This window comes from Macaca fascicularis, chromosome 5, assembly GCF_037993035.2.
Source record: "Macaca fascicularis isolate 582-1 chromosome 5, T2T-MFA8v1.1".
In the NCBI taxonomy this organism is placed as follows: Eukaryota; Metazoa; Chordata; class Mammalia; order Primates; family Cercopithecidae; genus Macaca; species Macaca fascicularis.
Window position 1 is genome coordinate 150,630,122 of NC_088379.1, and position 21,460 is coordinate 150,651,581.

The 21,460-nt window shown below is 43.5% G+C and overlaps 2 protein-coding genes across 34 annotated transcripts in view; one reads left to right on the forward strand and one right to left on the reverse strand.

Annotated features, from left to right (window-relative positions):
- Positions 1-5,048, forward strand: part of C5H4orf51 (chromosome 5 C4orf51 homolog) — a 71,503-nt gene extending 66,455 nt beyond the window's left edge. Inside the window, exon 7 of the transcript XR_012435148.1 lies at positions 4,816-5,048. The gene's annotated coding sequence lies outside the window, so the exon portion shown is untranslated. The remainder of the gene's footprint in view (positions 1-4,815) is intronic.
- A 1,822-nt stretch (positions 5,049-6,870) lies between these two features.
- Positions 6,871-21,460, reverse strand: part of ZNF827 (zinc finger protein 827) — a 174,535-nt gene continuing 159,945 nt past the window's right edge. For 5 of the 33 annotated variants that reach the window (XM_074040542.1, XM_074040532.1, XM_074040541.1 and 2 more), the window contains 4 exons: positions 14,779-14,970; positions 14,250-14,427; positions 12,334-12,366; positions 6,871-10,842 (listed from right to left, as the gene is read on the reverse strand). In XM_074040542.1, coding sequence (XP_073896643.1) covers positions 12,351-12,366; positions 14,250-14,427; positions 14,779-14,970 — 386 coding nt within the window. In that variant the 3' untranslated portion in view covers positions 6,871-10,842; positions 12,334-12,350. Of the gene's footprint in view, positions 10,843-12,333; positions 12,367-12,645; positions 12,713-14,236; positions 14,428-14,778; positions 14,971-21,460 lie in introns of all 33 variants that reach the window. The other 28 variants (XM_074040529.1, XM_065545554.1, XM_015450877.3 and 25 more) reach the window with 17 other exon arrangements.

Here is a 21,460-nt window from a genome sequence, read left to right on the forward strand (position 1 = left end):
TTTAAGACCAATAACTCTTAGATTTGCCATTTTGAGACTTTTTTCTAGATCTTGTAGGAATGTTTAATTCTTTTTAATTATCTTTTGTTTTGTTTCCTTTGTGTATTTTCAAATACCCTGTCTTCAAGGTCAATAATTCCTTCTGCTTGATCAATTCTGCTATTAAGAGATTCTGGTGCATTCTTCAGTGTGTCAGTCACATTTTTCAGGTCCAGAATTTCTGCTTGATTCTTTTTATTTCCATCTCTTTGCTAAATTTGTCTGACAGAATTCTGATTTCACTCTCTGTGTTATCTTGAATTTTTTTGAGTTTCTTCAAAACAGCTCTTTTGAATTCTTTGCCTTCAAGGTCACTTATTTCTGTTTCTCCAGGATTGATCTTGGTGCCTTATTTAGTTCATTTGGTGTGGTCATGTTTTCCTGAATGGTCTTGATGCTTGTGGATGTTCAACAATGTCTAGGCATTGAAGAGTTAGGTATTTATTTTAGTCTTTGTACCCTGGGCTTGTTTGTACCTATCCTTCTTGGAAAGTCTTTCCAGTTATTCGAAGGGACTTGAGTGTTTTGATCTAATTTGTTTCTGCATTAGGCGACACTGCAAGCCCAATAATGCTATGGTTCTTGTAGGTTGTAGAGGTACTGCCTTGGTGATCTTGGATATGATCCAGAAGAATTCTCTGGATTACCAGGTAAATACTCTTGTCTTCTTCCCTTACTTTCTCCCAAACAGAGTCTCTGTGTGTGTTCTGAGCTTTCTGGAACTGGGGATAGAGTGACATAAGCAACCCGTCGCACTACCACTGGGACTACACTGGGTCAGACCTGAAGCCAGCACAGCACTGGGTCCTGCCAAAGGCCTACTGTAACTACTGCCTGGCTCTACTTATGTACTTATGTTTGCTCAGGGCCCTAGGACTGTACAGTCATCATAATGAAGCTAGCCAGGCTTAATGTCCTTCCTTTCAGGTCAGTGAGTTCCCCCAGGACCCAGGCAGGTCCAGAGATGCTCTTCAAGAGTCAGGGCCTGGAGTCAAAAACTTTAGAAATCTACCTCATGCTCTGCTCTACTGTGGCTAAGCGGGTGCTCAATCCACAAGACAAAAGTCCTTCCCACTTTTCCTTTCCCATTGCACAGGCAGGGGTACTTCTCCCCATAGCCACCATCACAACCATGTGTCCACAATATGGTGGGTACTGCCAGGTGACTGCCGATGTTCCCTTAAGGCCCAAAGGCTCTTCAGTCAGCTTGTGGTGAATGCTGCCTGGCCTGGGACTCACCTGTCAGGGCAGTGGGCTCCCCTTTGGCCCAAGGCAGGTCCAGAAATGCTGTCCATGAGCCGATATCTGGAATCAGGAACCTTGAGAGCCTGCTTGGTGCTCTACCCCACCATAGTCAAGCTGGTACCTAAGGTTCAAGACAAAGTCCGCTTTATTTTTCCCTCTGCTTATCTCAAGCAGAGGGAATCTTTCACAGTAGGCACCACAGCTCAGAATGTTCTGGGTCTTATCTGAAGCCAGCATATCTCACCCAAAGTTCTTGATGTACTACCTGGGTATCACTGCTGGTTATGCAGGACCCAAGGGATCTTTAGTCAGCAGGTGATGAATGTTGCCAGGAGTAGCTCCTTCTCTTTAAGGCAGAAACTTGTTGCTGGCCTAGGATGTGTCTAAAACATCCGTGAGCTAGGGCCTGGAATCGGGGCCTTACGACTCTGCCCAGTGCCCTGTGCTACTGTGTCTGAACTGTTATCCAAATTATAAGACAAAGCCCTCATTTCTTTTCCCCTTTCTCTGCTCAAGTGGAAGGAAGGGGTCCGTTTCGGAGCTGTAAGCTGTACTGCCTGGGGTTGGTGGAAGAGTGGCATGGGCACTCCCTTAGCTGCCCTGGCCAGTGTCTCAGTAGGTCATATACCCTCTAAGTTCACTGGCTTCATGTCCAGCACAGCACTAAGACTTGTCATTCTTGTGGCCTAAGCTGCCTTTTGAGTTTATTTAGGACTCCAGAGTGCTTTAGCCCACAGTGGTGGGTCTTGCCTGAATTCAAGTTTTGACAACTTGGATAGGCAATTCCCCTCTGGCTAGGGCTGTTCTAAATGCTGCCAGCATGAGTGGGCATCAGCTGAGTTCAGCCTAGGTTTGTTTTCCACTGTAAGAAGGCAGCACTGAGGTCAACGCAGGATCCCACAATCACTGTGCTCTCCCTCCTCCAAGTACATAGATCCTGCGTGCCATGTGGCCACTGCTGGGGGTTGGCGGAGGGATGGTCTTCGCAATTTAAGACTGTCTTTTCTACCCTCTTCAGTGCCTTTTTCAGTAATATGAAGTTAAAACCAGGTGCTGTGATTGCTCACTTGATTTTTGGTCCTTATGAAGGTTTTGTGTGTGTGTGTGTGTGTATGTGTATGTAGATAGTTGTTAAATTTGGTGTTTCTGGTGGGGGAAAAAGAGGACGATTGGTGAATGCTTCTATTCGACCAGCTTGCTCCACCCTTGAAAAATATTGTCTTTTAATATGAATCCTAGAATAATAAAATTGAGGACTTTCCTTCTGGGTGGTCCCACACATCCATATTTATTATGTTTCTATCTTCATTATGTATGTACCTATGCATTCTTTATATACACATTCTGTGTATCCATGTGGCCATCCTATCCATCAGTCCATCTTTATCCCAATCTTCCATTAGTAATACAACTGCTAGTTGTGTGTCAAAGACGGTAAGAAACAGAGAAAACCCCTATACTGAATATTTTAATTTTTAACTATCTGTTATGTGTGCAGCTACTCCTTATCCAGTCCCATGTTCCTGGGGGAGTTATATGCACAAAGGAGATGCCAGACAAATGTAATCTTTTTATTCCTAGTTGGAGTAGGGCTCACAACTCCTTTCATGGTGAGTTCGGACCTAGGAGAGCCGCTGGGATGCCTTTTGCTTGGGCTTGAGGCTGCCTGCAGAGGCCTGGGTGGTAACTTGCCCCTCTCAGCCCTGTTTTGGCTCTCATGTGGCTTTCCTAGGTCAAGGAGGCTATGGTGGAAGGCAGCACACAACCCTCTCCAGTGGCTTCTCCCTAAAAAGTCCTAGAAGAGCTACATCCCGTCAGAGAAATAAAAAAAAACCACCCTCAATAAGGGAGGACTATAAAGAGACCCTGCTACATGAATGAGAAGCCTTTGCCTGCCTCTTAATGTGCCAACTCCGCCATTTCTTAGCATCAGGACGCAACGCTGTTCTTGGCTCTGCCCAAGACCATCAGTCTTTCTCAGGAGTAGGGGGCCAGGAGAAGTGCTTTGAGCTAACCCAGCAGGATGGGTGGGTAACCAACATTGACCTAGAGGCTAAAGACATGGCAACATTCACACCAAATATGATCATTGTATTGGATACCACTTGTTCCTTACCTCACAGACTCACCTTATTCTACCTTTTGCTGTAGCAACCAGCTCGGGTCAGATGTCATTGAAAGGATCTCCTCTCAGCTTCACCAATTAGCTCTTGCTTCCTGCCCAGGGCTTCTTTGCCACCTCAATATTTAGTGTATTCTTTCATTATGCTAAAACTCAATAAAATGTTTCATTTTACTTTCTATAAGAAACCATTTACTCTTCTACAGAAAACATCTGAAAAGTGGTTGTCAGAGCTCAGTGGTCACAGTGGCACTGGTGACTTTGAGGAGGCCGGTAGCAATTGGGATGGGAAATGGAGGGAGAAAGTTGGAGAGATGAAAGTGGGCAGGGCAAAGCCTCTCCATCTGGCAAACCCCTAACTCATCGAAGCAGATCAAACAGTTCAGTAAAATATGTTTAAGCCACCCTCAAGATGACTGCAGGCAATCCAAGCATGGAGATTTGGCTTTAACCAGATGAGGAAAACTGTAAGCCGGGTGCGGTGGCTCATGCCTGTAATCCCAGCACTTTGGGAGGCTGAGGCAGGAGTATCACTTGAGGTCAGGAGTTCAAGACTGGCCTGGCCAACATGGTGAAACTGTGTGTCTACTAAAAAATATAAAAATTAACTGGGTATGGTGGCATGCACCTGTAATCCCAGCTACTCAGGAGGCTGAGGCAGGAGAATTGCTTGAACCTGGGAGTTGGAGGTTGCAGTGAGCCGAGATCATGCCACTGTACTCCAGCCTGGGCAACAGAATTGAGACTCTGTCTCAAAAACAAACAAACAAACAAACAAAAAACAGATAAACAGTTTCACAGGTAGGGAAACTTAGATCTCCCTACCTGTGAAGTGAGCAGAACAGAAAAATATTTTTAGTCATTTTTTTCCCTTCACTGAGCCTGTTGTGGCTTGAAAATGTTGAGGTGCTATTTTTGCTGTAACTGCCTTACAAGGATTCTGCCTTGCAACCATCTCTCTTTCAAAAGGCTGACTTTTTCTTGTTTACAGCAAGTTGTAGAATCGTAGTTGATTATATGTTATATTAGAGTGGGAAGGGGCCTTCGAGATCATTCAGTTCAGCGGTTCTTTTCAGAAGATGCTTAATGGTATGTCATAATCACACCCCTAGTTTGTGTCTGAGCCAGGTTTGTAACTCAGGTGGTCTGACTCCAAGTAATCCAAATTTTCTCACTATACAGGGTGAAAAACCACCTGTAGGGAACTGTGTAAGGGGAAATGATTTTGAAGTGTGAATTGAAGTAGATTCTCTGCTCCGGGTTTAGAATTCTACTGAAAACCAAGAACGAATGAACTAATACTTAGCTGTGCGAGAAAGGAATTCCAGGGGGATACAGCAATTGGTTTTTCTTTTCTCTTTTGCACCTCCTATTAATGTGAGCAGGATCTGCATTTTCCTGTTTTACAGATTCAACTACAAAGAAAGAATTATGAACGGAAGCTCTACTACTTCATAAAGAAGAAGAGGCCTTGATTAATAAATAACCTGACACCCTTCAGATGTTGCACAGGGAAAAACGGAGTGCCCCAATTTCTGGGAGTCACTGTACTTCACTTACCCTGGGGCCTGTTTTACAGGCATTTGCCTGCTTAGTTAATTGTAGTTATTCCCAAAATAAACCCCATTTTGTGTGGGACTCTTCTATTCTGAGGGAATGATGTAAGCAAGAATATTGGCTGGAGTATCTTGAATATCTGTGATGGATGGCTCCTCAGAATGAATCCTAAATCTCCAAGGGACCCCTTTTATCTTGTGATTTTGCTCACAGGTTCTAAGCTGCTGCTGGGAAGGGTTTCAGTTCTATATTCTCTGTCTTCTGGAAGCACTGATGAAATCACTCAGCTGCTATCCGCTTCCATCTCTCACTAAGCACCTCTTGGCTCTCCTTCGTCCCCACAGACTGAAAGCATGGAGGTGACTAATGAGATGTGTCTTCCCCTTCAAATTGTTCACAAGTCCCACATGACCTTTGGCAGGCAGGGGTTCTACCGTGGTGCTTCTGACTGTGGATAAGCTCACCACGGCTTGCTATTTCTCCTTGCTCCCATGACCAGTGCGGCAGCTCTGTTAAATGGTCAGGCACGGTTTGTTGGTGGCTCCCAAACAATCCATCAGCAGTGGACGCATTATAGAAAACATGGCTTTGAGTCTTAGCTTAAACTATATTTATGTAGCGTGACAGTAGGAGAAATATCTAATCGTGCTTGGATTACAATTCAAACAAAGGCCTCATGACTGGCTTGCAGATGCCGGGGTCCACACACCGTTTTCCAGAGAAGTCAAGATGGGAGAGGGTGTGATCTGTTCTGTCACGAACAGTTCTGTTTCCAGACCATTTCTCCAAGTCACTGAAGGCCCATTTCTGGGGAAATGATTACTAAACTGATGATTATTTTCTTTGTATTGCTGGCTATTCTCAACTTCAGGGAAAATGTAAGGTAGCTGTGGAGTTTAAGGAAAAAAAAATGTGTACACAAAATGAGAAGCCACATCTGCCTGTAGCACTAGCAAAAATCAAAGAAGTCTGGCTTATTTCAACACCAGCCACCTCAAAACCAAATTAGTATTTGAATCAAATTAACGTATTTGACTCAATCACCTAAAAAATGGCTGTTGGATGAAAAAATAAAAGAGAAAATAGTGTCTAATTAGTGACTGGCCATTTTCAAAGTGGCTTCTCCTACATTATCTCATTTTTTAAAAAGTAAATTTGATCTTTTTAAATGTTAGAGTGAAGTGGTTCACAATTGCTTGAAATAAGCAAAGGACATTATATTTATAAGCATGCAAATTACAAACCAGGCAAAACAGTCTCTTCTGCTGCTTTATATATTTTTGTCAACCATCATAGATTCATGGAAAGGTCTCAAATAGATAGAACAAAATGGATTTTAAAAAATTGTTTGAACTTAGCGTGTTTTTCATTTCTTTCTCTCTCTGTCTTTGGTCTCAGTTTCTTTCTCTGGTACCTTCTCTTGAATGGTGAACTATTATTACTTGCATTTGGATAGATTATTATTTAGTTTGCGAAACATACAATTTTTCCACTCATTAAAATCTCATAGTTGCCCAACTTCATTAAGATAAATGGAATTATTCATCTGTTTTCCCCCCTTTGGCTATGGGGTCAATGAAATGATGTTAAGCAGGAGAGGATAGGGTTGGCAAACACTTTCAAATGTCACTAAGTAATTTCAGGAAGGAGCTGGCCTGCCACTGTCCTGAATGATGGATATGCTCTTAACCTTAATGGCCATTAAAGATGTACATAATAACAGTTTGCATTATAACCATCACTGTTCAACACTTGAATTTTGTGACAGTTCAAACTAGGAGTGGACACTTCTGAAATCTGATTAAAATACACTGAGAAGTAAAAAACGGAACAAAGCAAGACAAACAAAACCCTGAGACTAACAAGCAGTCAAGGATGGCAAACGAAAAAAGAAAAAGAAACAAGAGTATAGCCAACTTGTTTTTTTAATTAGAGTATATTATACTTTCAAACTGGATACACTAGAAATTGGCAATGCAACATAAGATGCAAAGGAATATACCAGTTACTGTCAAAATGACCCTGTACAGCCTTGTAATGCAAAAAGCTTTATACAATACAAATTTTCAGTAATGTACACAAACCTTGACAGTATGATCATCTGAACATAATATGAAGAGTTAAAAAAAGGATAGAAGAAAGAAAGTGCTGAGAACCCTAACTGCATTACTATATGGAAAAATATGCTAGTTTTCATTGAAGAATGCATAGTGACAACAATTGAAGTTAGTTGGTAGGTGAATTTCTCAAAGATGTTAGTGTTTTACACGGAAAGGATATCTATGGAATACATCCTTCCCTGAGTATCAAACTGCAAACCAAATTCAGGGGTACATATTTTCTAGGGTGGAGTCTGAAAAATGCTGTAGATTTTTTTTCTTTATTAATAACAATAATAATATAAAAAGTCAAACAAACTCCAAACACACCTTTTCTCACTCAGAAAACTTTTATAATTTACCAGAAAGATTGATGACTCTTTCCAAAGTGCTAAAAAAGTTGCCCAATTATATTAAGCATGACTAAGTCATTCAAATACAAGTTCAGTGGCAAGCAGTGAAATGCATGGCATTTGAGCAGTAAACGTCTCCTTCTTTCACCCCCTCTTGTTCTTGAAAGTTTCAATCCTAAGACCTCCTATTGCACAAGTGGCATGCTGTAAAACCTATAGTCCGAATTGTCAGGGCCACCCTTTCAGGGTTTTAACCCGCTGGTGCTTGAGTGTGATTCACCTTTTCTACCAGCCTCTGTGGGATCAGTTTAGCCCTCTTTCCTGTCATCACTGAACTTGTAATTTTGAAAACACATTATTAGCCAAGCGGCACATTCTCCATTATATGGGGATAAAGACATGACTCGAAAACAAAACAACCCAACCCACCCATAAGCCCAGTATTCTTGGAGTGTATTGTCCATAACTATCTATAGTGTCTTTTATTGAGACATTGATGTGGCGAGGTTGAACATCGTTTCAAACCCGGCCGAGAGCAAAGGTCTCTGCTGGAGAATGACTGAGGGTTTGGGAGCTTCCCGCCCTAGCTGGTTTGGCCTCCCTGTCCCTGTGGGCATCTCCTTAGTGTAAACAGATTTGCCAGGGCACCGAGCAGGCTCCCCATCCATGGCGGGATGACTGGCAAAGGGAGGTGTAGCATACCTGCTGGGTGTGGCGGAGAGGGGCTGGCATGGAGGGGACTGAGGAGACCATGGTGTGGACAGACAGTACAGTCTTCGGGCTTCCTGGAGAACTGTACTAATTCCCAGGGAGCTTTCAGCAAAGCAAACTGACTAGAGGAAGAACATTAGGGATGCTTTTATTTTGCCCCTGGTGAAACAGATTTTTAAAAACCCCAACTCTTAGGATAACACATGATGGAAAACAGCGACACAGTAAGAGAGTGTTCCTCCTGCACACCAGTTCTCCAGTAGATAAATTAAATACATAAACTTTTATATTCCAAACTTCCCATTATTACACAAAGAACATTGCTTCCTGCTCTTTCAGCCTGTTTCATACTGGAAATTCTGTTGTTTTAAAAATACAAGCAATGAACACATTCAGCCAAAGATTTTTTCCTTTTTTCTTTTTAAATCACCCATTACTTTTTAAGATTAGCAAAGGGCTTTACAACCAACCCACACCTGCTTCCTGCTGCAATAAAGTGCTGCACATAAATTGCCATTTTAATGACCACAAAATAAGAGCTTTTAAATAAGTATAAAGTTAGCCTCCTAGCAGGTTACATCTACCAGGCGTTAACAAAATGGAATACAGAATTACTAATAACATGGAGGATACCGCGATATAGCCAGAAGACCGGCAAAACGCAATGGAAACTTGTCAGGGGCATAAACTGAACCATAGGACTAAACAGCACCTTTTTGTTGCGTCATTATATGTCAAAGAGGTTGTGGCTAAATCTTCAAATATACAGTCTACTCATTCCATAAAAAAGGTACATTTTCTTCCTTTTTACTTTTTTCAGATGAGAAACAAAAACTAGTGCAAGACCACAGCACTGTGCAAAACTGCCGTTTCTTTTTTTTAGTCTGAGCATTTATACCCAGAATTTATCCAAACCCCTTTTAATCTCCTTGGCTGGATTTATCAACCATAAATTTTTTTCACTCATACATTTCTTTTTCCTGCAAACAAATGGTAACCACTGAATTAATACATCATATATATATATATAATCTGCCCTTACAAAATGATGCACTGTGTGTGTGCACCGTACACATTTGTCTATGTGTGGGCACACACACAAAACACACTTAAGTTCTGTGATGTCTGCTGCAGTGCTGCGAGATATTTCTTCCAGATCAGTCACTTGATTCCTCGCCTCTTCATCGCCAGAGAAGATCTGAGTACAAGGTCTCCAGCGCTCTGGTGGAAATCTCCAGCAGCACTGTAGATGTCTACCATTCCTTCATCGACTAAGCACCAGGCCCTACCACTCTGTAGCCGTCAAAGAGAGAGGGAAAGGTGATGAAGGAGCGCAGGGAGAGACTGTCGTGGATGAACAACCCAGGAGGGAAAAGAACGTTCATCGCTGTTAAAGAAGCCAGTACAAAGAATGTGCAATAGAAATGTCATGGCACACGACACACGGCTTTCTCTTTCAGAATCCACAAACGCCCACACACCACATTCACCCAACAGAAAACCAAATGCACCAGTATATAAGCTTACAAGTGCTGATTGCTATTAAGGACACTCTCTTTAGGGTTTAACAAGACAAGATTCCTTTCAGAGAAAAGTACGGAGAAGGGCTGAGAGTGGGAGTGGGTGGCTGGGGAGGCATGCCTCTGAAGGTAGAAGTATGCAGTAGGTCACCTCTCTGAAGATTGGATAAAGCAGCTTTCAGGTCAATGCAATAGGTATACACACAGAGCCAATTCTCTATTCCTTACTAAAGATATACAGTACACATGTTTCAGACCCATGGGGGTCTGTAGGTTTTGCAGCAACATACACCTGCTGGGGTTGTGTTTAAGTTTTGTGGGTTTTTTTTTTTTTTGTCTTTTGTCTCTTTGTTTTTGGTACAGAACATGGCTGCCCTCAGACAGTCTCTGCTCTTTCTCTCAGTCCGAGATAGGCGAGGAAGGAGTGTTTGGGTGAGGGGATGCTGGGAGGCGCAGTCTGAGGTCGGGGAGGGTGGAATGTGAGATCCAAGTGGTTCTTGGGGTATAACATTGTCAAGGGAATGAGATGGGCAAAATCTGAGTTCCGGTACTTGTCAAAGCGCAAAGGGGAGCCGTTGAAGGCCAAAGCCTTGAGTGCCAGGTTGGGCTCTGAGCTGCTGCCTTGGGCTGCTGTCAGGGCCACGGTCTGCAGAGCCTGGGAAGCGGACATAACCGACAGGGGAGACAGGAGATTCCGGGAGCTCCCGACCACCAGGAGCGGGGCCCCCGGGCCGGCCGGTTCCTTGGGGGCTGGACACAGGCCCTTCTTGTCCTCCTCGGGGCAGTCCCCACTCTGGTGCTTCTTGACGTGGCGGCTGAAGACGAAAGGGTGTGTGGTCTTGAACAGGCACTCTTCGCAGCTGAAGGTCTGGCGTGGGGCGTGCTTCAGCTTCTTGTGCAGGTTGAGATTGTCCTTGCGCTTGCAGCTGTAGCTGCACTGGTCACAGTGGAAGGGCCGCTCCCCGGTGTGGACGCGCACGTGCTCGATGAGCTTGTTGGCGGTCTTGGACAGGTAGCCGCACTGGTCGCACTTGTAGTGGTTGCCCAGGCGGTGCTCCCGGGTGTGCGTCTCCAGCTCCAGCTGGTTGGCCTTCACCGTCTGGCAGATCCGGCACTTGTACTCCATCTTGTAGTGGGTCTTGAGGTGGCACTCCATGGCAGCGGGGCGGTTGGTGGAATAAATGCAGAATGGGCACCTGCCGGGGGAAGCAACGCAAGGCAGGTTCAGCCGGAGAGGTTCGGAGGCAGCCGCGCTTCTCCCCGCCTCACCAGCCTTCCCTCACACCACCCCCCAGTGTCTGAGGCCTGACCTGCCCAGCCCAGCCCAGCCCTTGCCGCCTCTCAGGGGTGGAACGGCCCTTTTTGGCTCTCCCTGCTGACAGAGCAGTCCCCGCTGACAAGCAGCTCTGGCGAGGTCCGCTCAGCCTATTCTGGGTCTCCCGGCCGATACAGGCAAGGCCAGCCCTCACCAAGGGGAGCAGAGAAAGTGCCAGGAATCAATTTGCTGGTGCTCCCTCCAGCCCCCGCCCGGCCCCTCGGAGCCCTCCCCACTCCCGACCAGACAGCGCAGAGGTCTAAACCTCCTGACCTCCCCTCTAGATGGGAGCAACACAAAGAATCGACTTTTCATGCACCACACCAAGCACACGCAGAAAGGCTAAGAGGTTTTAAAGAACAGCTTATAGGGGGAGCGCTACCTCCAGCAAACAGAAAGTCACAGGGGTCAGAATCGTGCTTATTAAGGGGTTGTTAGGATGAGAAGGCCTGTGTGTGTATCTCTGTGTGAGTGTGTGCGTGTGTACATATCTATGTACTCGTAAAACATATCTCCCTGCAGGACTGGCTCTTTGTCAGGAAAGGAAGCTGAGGACTATGGCAGGGGCATGGGAGGAGAAGGAAGCCCACCCAACGGCCCATCTGCTAATGAGGAAGGGAGGAAGGAGGGAGACAACTGCTATCTGGAGCTCAAAGACATTATTAATACATGATTATGCTGGAGACAGGATAATAATCCAACTGGATTGGAAATTCTCAGAGGGCAGGACCGCATCTTACATTTCCTCTGCATTCTCTGCAGTGCTTGGTAGAGTAGTCAGCACATGGTAAGCACTCAGGACATACTGGTTCATTATTTGAGTGGTCTCTACAGGCAATTTAGGTAGATTCTGGAAGGGCGGATGCTGGTCCCATCTCCATCACCTTGTCAGGCTGGAGCTGGATACCCTAGCCTGGGCCTCTCTGTGGCTCAGTTTCTCCTTCCTTTGCAGTGAGGCTATGCTACCACCAACCCTCCTGGCTGTCCAGAGGGGCCACGAGGAGTGGTGAGGCCATGTTAACAAACTCCGCTGAGCTTCTCTTTTAGAAGCTGCCAGGCTGGAGTCAGTGGCATATATGAGAACTGTAGCGTGTTTGCTCTCTTTCCACAAAGAATGCAAATGCAAAAGTGGCTGCCTCAGCTCTTGCTTGGCTCCTGCAGGGCAGGGCCCAGGAGTGGACTGTCCTCGGAGGGTCTGGAGAGGTGTTCAGCAGAGCCCAACACAACCAAGTGCACCGTGCACGGCCTCCTCAGCGCCAAGCTCGCCGTTAGCCTTTGAACCTCAGCTCACAGAAGAGTGCACACGAGAGAAATATAAAGCCCATTCCCAGGTCAGGTGCACACACAACCCCTACGCCAAGCTGGGCCTTACCTAGAGGAGTCTGAAACTCACCACTGTCCTGAGCTACGGCAAAAGAAAAATAATAGTATAATCTTATTTGATCTGCATTATGAACAGGATATAGAGTACAAGCAGTTCCATCACAGAAAAGCAATTTAGACATCAGCAGTCTGTTTCATTTTAAGGACATTTCTGTGACCCACAGCTCAATCTTTCTTTCACTGCTCAGGCAAAGTGCTAAGGGTTTTCCGTGCTCCCGTTATTTTCTTAAAGACACTCTCTCAGGCAAATTAATTCTCTGATATGGCAAAGGAAACAAAACAAAACAAAACAAAGACTCACTGTATAGCCAGAAGGCATTATCAATTTTTTCAAAGTATTCTTCTACTTGGTCATCCTAGAACATAAACTATTACACAGGGGACGGTTAGCACCGCACGGGAAGTGTCTGTACCAGCAAAAGCATTCAGAGTTCACTGTGCATTCTCCCCAATGGCTTCAGAGGCTTGGGACTTTGGAGGTCCCTGAGGAAAGGCGAACTGGCAAAGCCACAACTGGCAGGGGCTGCAACGTTCATGGGTGTGATTGGGCTACTGGGAAGGGCAGTGAGCACTGGTCCAACCATAGAAAAACATGGTTCTGGTGTTTCTTTTTAAAATGAGAGCACACAAATATTTATAAAGGGACAGTGGGAACAAACCAAATCACATCCCCAAATAAGCTCTCGCTAGGCATTTTCCATCTACTGGTTTCCTTGAATTATAATCACCCCCTCCCCAATCCCTTCGGCCCTCCCCTCCCCCTCCCTTCGAAGCACCCCCACGAGTGAAACAAAATGGAGTTCAACGGTAGGTCCTGTTCTTCCCTGATTCTCCTGTGTGGGGGAGTTTTTGAGGAGGCAGGGGCCTGGGGGGACCCAGCCTGCACTGCCCCCAACACTCCACTCCCAGGGTCCTTTCCATCTCTCCCTTCCTCAGCCATCTGGGGGGAGTCATGCCACCTCTCTGGCGGGTTGCGAGTTTCAATGATGAACATGTTTTAAAACAAAAGGTTTTTTCCCCCTCGTGTTAAGTAAATGTAATTTTTCATTCAACATGATCGTGTAGCTGAGAATTAGTAATTGTGCCTTGAAAACTGTGTCTTTCTGTGTCCTCCTACCTGTGCTGCTTTCTCTTTACCAGACCCTAAGTGCCTTGTGAACAGGGACTCTGATTTCACCGTGCAGATTAGGTAGTACTAGGACATACATTTCTTGAGGGTGGAAATGGTGTTTTATTCCTGTGTGCCCATTAGCACCTATTATCAAGCCAGACACACAGTGTGTTTGATATTAATTGATTGGTTTCACTTGAGACCAAAGAGCCTCTTGAAAATACTGGTTAAAGATGATGCTTGTTGTCTAGATCTTGGGAAGAAGACATCAGTATGTTTGCAGGAGGACCATGAAGCACATGATCTTTTCATGAAAAATGTTGCCTCCTGCCTGTTCAAACTGTCCAATTTTGGAGGATGGGGTGGTTGTAATGCTTACTTAAAGGATATGTAGGAAGCCATCGGAGAAACAGAGATGGTGAGTCTCGGTGACAGTATGATTTATGCTTGGGGACACTAAGCCCTGAGTCCATCAAAATTAAGTCTGAACAAAACTCAGGCAGTGTAGGAGGAGTCTGTTCTTGCATGCTGGGTTGTTCCAACGTGTCTTTTTTCTTGCTCTGAATCCCGGGATATTTACAAAATGGATTCTTCTACTGACATCTGTTGACACCCTAGGGGGACAGGGCTAATTCAATCCAGCTAAAGGCAGCAGGGGTTCCTGACTAACTCCCCTCATACCAAGCTTCCCTTCTCCATGACTCCCAAAACCTTCACGGGAAAGGACAGGGTAGGGAAGGGGAAAGGGTATTTAATAACAACGCAGTAAAAGGTTCTGTACTTGCTTTCCTTACTTGAGCCCACCGGTGGGGACAGTGTGGCATTTCTTATGCTCCAGCAGCTGTTCGGGGGTCTTCATGAACTTATGGCACACATCACACTCAAACATCCGGGTGATGAGGTGTATCTGCAGATGACGCTCAAACATGTTCTTCGTCTTGCAGACAAAGTTGCAAAAAACGCATTCGAACCCTGCAAGGACCGAAGCTGGGTATAGAGGTGCACAGGGCAGCGGGGAGAGGAGGGCAGGAGTGGAGCCAAGCTCCCCCTTCCTTGCACCTTCCAGGCACTGTTCCCCATATCTCCGTGCAAAAACGAGTTAAATGTACAAACATCAGAATCAATGTCACCCTCCCCATCCTTCCACCCCATACTCGAATGCAAATTAAGCCAAAAGAAATGCAAACTTTAGGTGAGGCCCAGTATACTGCATCCTGGGCCTATTATCAGTTTCTGACATTGCTCCTGTCCAGGGCTTATTCTCAAGAATAGGTCATCCTGGGTGCAGAGGGTTGAGCAGGCTCACACCCAGCTCCTCCTTACCTTTCTCTGGTTTTTCCTCACTGTTCAGTGAGGGCTGGCTCCCAGGCATGACAGAGATGACTAGCAGGTTGTTCCCACCCTTGTTTTTCTGGGAGCCATCTGAATCATCTTTGCTGTTGGCCGAATCACTCAGAGCTGAGAGGGAGGATGAAGAGGGGCTATTTGATTCGCTGGGGGTCTTCCTGTCTTCCCCTAAAAAATAAGCACATAACCCAGTCTGTTACTGAGATGAAAATCCTCAGAATGATAGCAACTGAGGGTGACGAGTTGAGTCTCACGGATGCATCATCATTCTGGGAGCACAGACTCATGTCCCCAGCTCCCCCACCACTGAGGGATCCCAGGCCCTAAGGCACCTACCCCCTTTGTGGTACTGGGGGCCAAAAGCAGGCATTCATTCATTTGAGAAGTGTTTATTAAGGTCTTACATGAATTAAAATAAAATGACAGTAATAGCTAAGATGTACTGAACATGTTACCGCTTTCCAGGAACTGTGTTATACTTTAAATTATCTCATTTTGTTTTTTCAAAAATCCTATGTGGCACAACGGTTACCCGCCCCATTTTATGATGAGGGAATGGAGTCACAGAAAGGTTCATCTGGCCTAGATCATATGGCTGGGAAGTGGTGGAGAAGAGGTTTGAGTTGGTCTGACTCCAGGGTCCATGCTCTTCATCAGTACACTGGACCCTCTCCCTCAAAGGCAGACACAAACAAGTCAGCAGGTCATTAAAATCTAGTGTCAGAAGACTTCTGCTTCTACTCAAGAGAGAGTGTCAGGGACTGGGTTTACCATTACTACTAACAACTGAAAAAAAGTCAGACAAAATATACCAAATGCTAGTTTTCATATCACTGGATGTTAGGCAATGAAGAAAAGTGGTCCCTGAGAGACAGGAAACAAAAGAGGTGAGCCACATGACTGATCAGTTTCCTGCCTTGAGACTCTCCAGGCTTCAGTGCAGAGAGGAGGAACCAGGTGGAACCTGACAGATGCCCTGAGTGGAGGAGACAGAGCTGACGGTCTGACCAGACTTTGCAAGACGGAGTATCAGAGGGGAAGGGCAGCACAAGAAACAACTCCAGAGACACAGAGAGGGTCCCCCTTGAGTATTCAGCAAAGTATGGATCAGAGCATGGGGATGAAGAAACTACCCATAGTTGGAGGGGGAAAAGCCACCTGAAAGGCTTAGAGAACAGTGCCCGGCACTCAGAGAGGGCTAGAAATAATGCCTGTTTCTACTAGTCAGATTGGAAAAACACGTAATTTACAGGGCATTAGGTGGAAAACTAAGAAAGGTCTCTTAGTAGTGGGTTAAACCTAGATAAATCACTGCCTAGAGATCTAGACCTGCCAAAGAATCATGAAAGCAAGACCCCAAAGGAATGAGGTTTCCAGGTAGCTAGCTGCATCTTAAAACAAAGGTCAAGAATATGTATAGGAATATAAAATATTAAGCACCCAACATGGTAAAAATCACAATGTCTGCATCCAAAGGTGATCAGATGTGCAAAAAGATAAACACAATTCAAATTGAGAATTATCAACCAATCAAAGGTGACCCAGAACAGACACAGTTGTTAGACTTTGCAGACAAGGACATTAAAACAGTGGTGACTGTATTTCATATGTTCAAGAAGTTAAGCAGAGACATGGACAATATTAAAAATATCTAAATAAAATTTCTACTGATGAAAACTGCAGTGTCTGTTGCCAGCAGTAATCCCATTAGACATGGCAGAGGAAAAGATGAGTAAACCTGAAGATAATAGCTACAGAAACTATCTGAAATGAAACAGAGAAAGGAATTCCCCCAAATGAAAAGAGCAACAGTGAACTGAGGGATGCCTTTGGGAAGCTTAAAATAAGTTTAATTGGAATCCCTGGTGGGGTTGGGAGGGCAGAGATTTGAAATGGCCAAAAATTTTCCAAATTTGAGGAAAATCATAAACCCATAGATCCAAGAAGCTCAATGAACCTCAAGCAAAAGAAACACGAAGAAACCTATACAAAGGAACATCATAAATTGCTTAAAATCAGTGCTAAAGAACAAAATCCTAAAAGTAGTCAGAGGAAGAAAGATATGTGCAAAGGAGCAAAAGCAAGGACGACAGTGGATTTCTCACTGGAAACTATGCAAGTAAGAAGACTGTAAAGCAGCATCTCTAAAGTACTGAAAGATACACTGCCAACCTAAAATCTTATACCCAGTAAAAATATATTTCAAAAATGAAGGCAAGAAACAAAAGCTTACATTAAAACAAATGAAGGAATTCATCACCAGCAGACCTGAATTACAAGAAATGTTCAAAGCCCAGGCAGAAGAAAATGAAATCAGATATAAAACTGATCTACACAAAAGAATGAGGAGGCTGGAAATAATAAACACATGGATAAATTCATAATTTTTTAATTATTGAAATATCTTTAAAAGATACAAGTAACATTGTTTAAACAAAAATAAGTGTTTTATAGGGTTTATAAAACATTTTTTAAGTAAACATATGACAACAGCATAAAGGCTAGGAGGAGAGAAATGGAAGTCTACTAGTATGAGGTTCTTCTACAACATATGAAGTGGTTTAATCAATTAACTGAAGTTCTACTGTGATAAATTAAGATGTACTTTTTTTTGGAGACAGGGTCTCACTCTGTTGCCCAAGGAATGTACAGTAAAGTGATCTCAGCTCACTGCAACCTCCACCTTCTAGGTTCAAGCAATTCTCCTGCCTCAGCCTCCCAAGTAGCTGGGATTACAGGCATGCGCCATCATGCCTGGCTAGTTTTTGTATTTTCAGAAGAGACAGGGTTTCACCATGTTGGTCAGGCTGGTCTTGAACTCCTGACCTCAAGTGATCTGCCCACTTTGGCCTCTCGAAGTACTGGGATTACAAGCATGAGCCACCGCACCTGGCCTAAAGATGTACATTATAAACCCCAAGTAACTGGAGAGCTAGACTTTGTTCCTGGTTCAAGAGACTTGAGAATATTAAGATGTCAATTATCCACAAAACAGATTGATTTATAGATTCAACGTGACCCCATAATTGTAGGTTAAGGGAGAAAACATAGGGAGACTATTCTTCAGTTCCCTTTAAATCAGTTAATTAAGCAATCTAGTGACTGTAAATGTTAGAACCTAACTTCCTTTATTAGGAGATTAAAAATAAGTCCAGCCTGGCCAACATGGTGAAACCCCATCTCTACTCAAAATTCAAAAAATTAGCCAAGTGTGGTGGCATGCGCCTGTAATCCCAGCTACTTGGGAGGCCGAGGCAGGAGACTCACTTGAACCCGTGCAGGCAGAGGTTATGGTGAGTGGAGATGGCACCATTGTACTCCAACCTGGGCGACAGAGCAAAACTCTGTCTCAAAAAAATATATATATACACACACACACCCCTATGTGTATATACACACACACACATATATACACACACACTTCTAGAGTGTAAAATTATTGGTGTCGTGTTTACTTTTATTCCATTTTCAAAATTTTCTAGAGTGACCATATTTTTTAAAGTTTTTAAAAAGAGAAAGGAAGAAATGTGTATCCACTTACAATGTTTTCAAATCCTGTTCCTGTCAGAACTGCACTTAGGGTCCAGGGCAGATAACTCTTACTTCGGTTCACAATTTTAAAAATCTTGCTCCTATTAGAACTGCAAGTATGTGACCTCAGTCACTGATCATGAGGAACAATGGCATATGACTTTAGACTACAGACTCCTCTCTTGGTACAAGAAAGCTGTGTGAAAACTAATACCATTATTGCCAGTTGCTTATCTTATATATTTAGCCAGCTTAGTTACATTTTCTAGATAGAACATTTTCAGTGGAGATCCTGAACCCCTGATATTGCAACTCCATCTTCTAATATTGGCCTGTTGCAAGTGATTCTTTTAAATTCGTTTTTAGAATTAAAACATATTAATTTCAACTACCATCTCTAAACATAGATTCAAGTACCCTTAGGCTTAAGGCACAGGCAGAAATACCTAAATTAATAAATTTATAAAGATACAATGTGCTGTGCCAGCCACTCTGTGATGCAGCCCAGCCTGCTCAATGTGTACAGCCTCCCCTGTTTTTGTCCTCATCTTGTTTTGCTATGTCTGTGGAAAGAGTCATGGTGCCCTTGCCAGCCAAGTCCAAGGCTAACTGTGACCCAAGTGATCATTTACCTTCTTCAGCATCACAAAGATCTTGGTGAAGGACACCTGCGCACAGGTGATAAAACTTCACACACTAGGACAACTAGCTGAAGAGAACTTAAAACACAAAACAAAACCCCTAAATACTGCACAATTTAAAACATCACAAATTAGGAAATTGAAACCATAAAAAAAATTACCAATCATCTTGCTGCCTCAATACAGGCACTGTTACATTTTAGAGTACTTCTTTTCATTCTTAAAAAAGTAAGCACTTCTACTTAAATTGTTTCCATTAAGGTTAAGAATAAAGACTCTAGATCCAGGCTGGGTGCAGTGGCTCATGCCTGTAATCCCAGCACTTTGGGAGGCTGAGGCGGGTGAATTGCCTGAGGCCAGGAGTTTGAGACCAACCTGGCCAAATGGCAAAACCCCATCTCTATTAAAAATACCAAAAAACAAGCTGGGTGTGGTGGCCCCTGCCTGTGATCCCAGCTACTCAGGATGCTGAGACACGAAAATTGCTTGAACGTGAGAGGTGGAGGTTGAAGTGAGCCAAGGTCACGCCACTTTACTCCAGCCTCGGCAACAGAGTGAGACCCTATCTCAAAATAAATAAATAAATAATAAAAATAAAAAATAGATCAGAATACGTGAGTTTGAATCTCACCTCTACCACTTAGTAGCTGTATTATTTTGAACAAGATACTTAACTTTGTGCCTCAATTATCTCATCTATAAAATGGGGATAATATCAGCACTTGCCTCATATGGTTGTCGTGATAATTAAATAGGTTTTTATATGTAAATCACTAAGAACAATGTCTGGGATCATGGTAAGCATTATAGAAAATATTATTATTCTATTATAAAACATACATAATAAAATGTAATAATAATGATAACTAATACTTTGTATTTTCTCAAGCTATTTTAGATATTTGTACATAGTTGGCTCTCAAAAAATTCATGAAAATATTTGCATTGTTTTAAATGATTGTATTATATCCGTGGAGGGGATTAGTCTACTTAAATAGTTCCTTAAAATTAAACTTAAAGTTAAAATTAATATTTCACTGATTGAATATTTTCCCATGAATAAATTCCCAGAGATGGGATTACTGGGTCACAGGGCATTACATTTTAAGCCTCTTGGTATATACAGCTTCATTAGCTTCCAAGGAGTTTTACCACTCTGCAGGGCAACAGCAATGTGAGTACCAGCATCATCCCAGCAACAGTGAGTATTAATACCAAATGTTCTCCTAACTTAACAGGTGGAATACAAGCCTCGAGTTTTAGCTGGACTGCCAGTGAGGTTGTATGTGTTTCCTTATGTAAGTGGTTAGCTTTTATTCCCTTCATTGTGAATTGACTGCTCATGTCCTCATATCCTCTGCTAATTCTTCAATTAGAGGCCTAAAGATTTTCTTAACAGTTTATAGGAATATTCCATGTGGTAAATATATTAACCTTTTGTCATTTTTGTAAACACATTTTTTCAGACCCAGGTTTTGGTTTTGCTTCTCTTTTTCTGTTATTTTTTGCAAACTGAAGAAATTTTTATGTGTCAAATCTCTTGATTGTTTTCATTTGTGCTTTATTTTATCACTTAAGCTTTTACAAATCCTTCTCGCTCTGTAAGCTTGATAAATATTCTATTTTCTTCAGGCTTTTCTAGGGCTGACTTGTTAATAGGGATTCTGTAAGTTATCTGGAATTTATTTTGGTACCAATGTGAGGTGAGGTATTGATGGCTGTATTTTCCAAATAGCCATTCAGATTCCTCAATGCCATTTATTGCAACATTTAGAAATTGCAGCAAAATTTGCATTGAAGAAGTCACAAGCACCAGACGGGATATTTTCCCCTTGTTGATATTCTCTGCAGGGACAAGACACCAGACGGTGGGAGAAAGGTGAGGAGGGGTCACTATGCGGAAACGCCTAATGAGAGGACAGTTCCTCAGGTACCCCCTTAACATCCCACTCACAGGCATGCCTGGAGTAGCAGAAACCCATAAGAAAATGTGAGAAAGCATGGGTTCTGTAGGAAACTAAACAAAATGTGTGCTGTTGATTAGAGCTCATCCTGGAGATCACAACTTCACTTAGGTAACAAGATAGCGTGGCAGATTTCCTAAGGTACTGAAATAATAGGTGACTTTTCCTAAGACAGGAAAATCAAATTAGAGAACAAGGCTCATAGAATTAGAGAATCTTAGGCCTAAGGGCATCTCCTGCACATCTGAAAATACAGGGAACAGATGGAGGCCCAGATAAGTTAACTGAGGTCCTACATTCACAGTACTACTGATGGTACTATAGGGTCTAGGACCTGGATCTAGAATTCAGTGTGTGCTTTCCTCCATGCCAAGTAACTGCCACATAGATTACAGAAATAAGTCACTAGGACTCTAAGGTTCAAGCAACGGCCGCGTCTGAGTAGTTTTCTTACTTAGCATGCACAAAGGTGCACAGATGAGCTTGCACACAAATATATTCATTCACTGAAGGAACACTGAT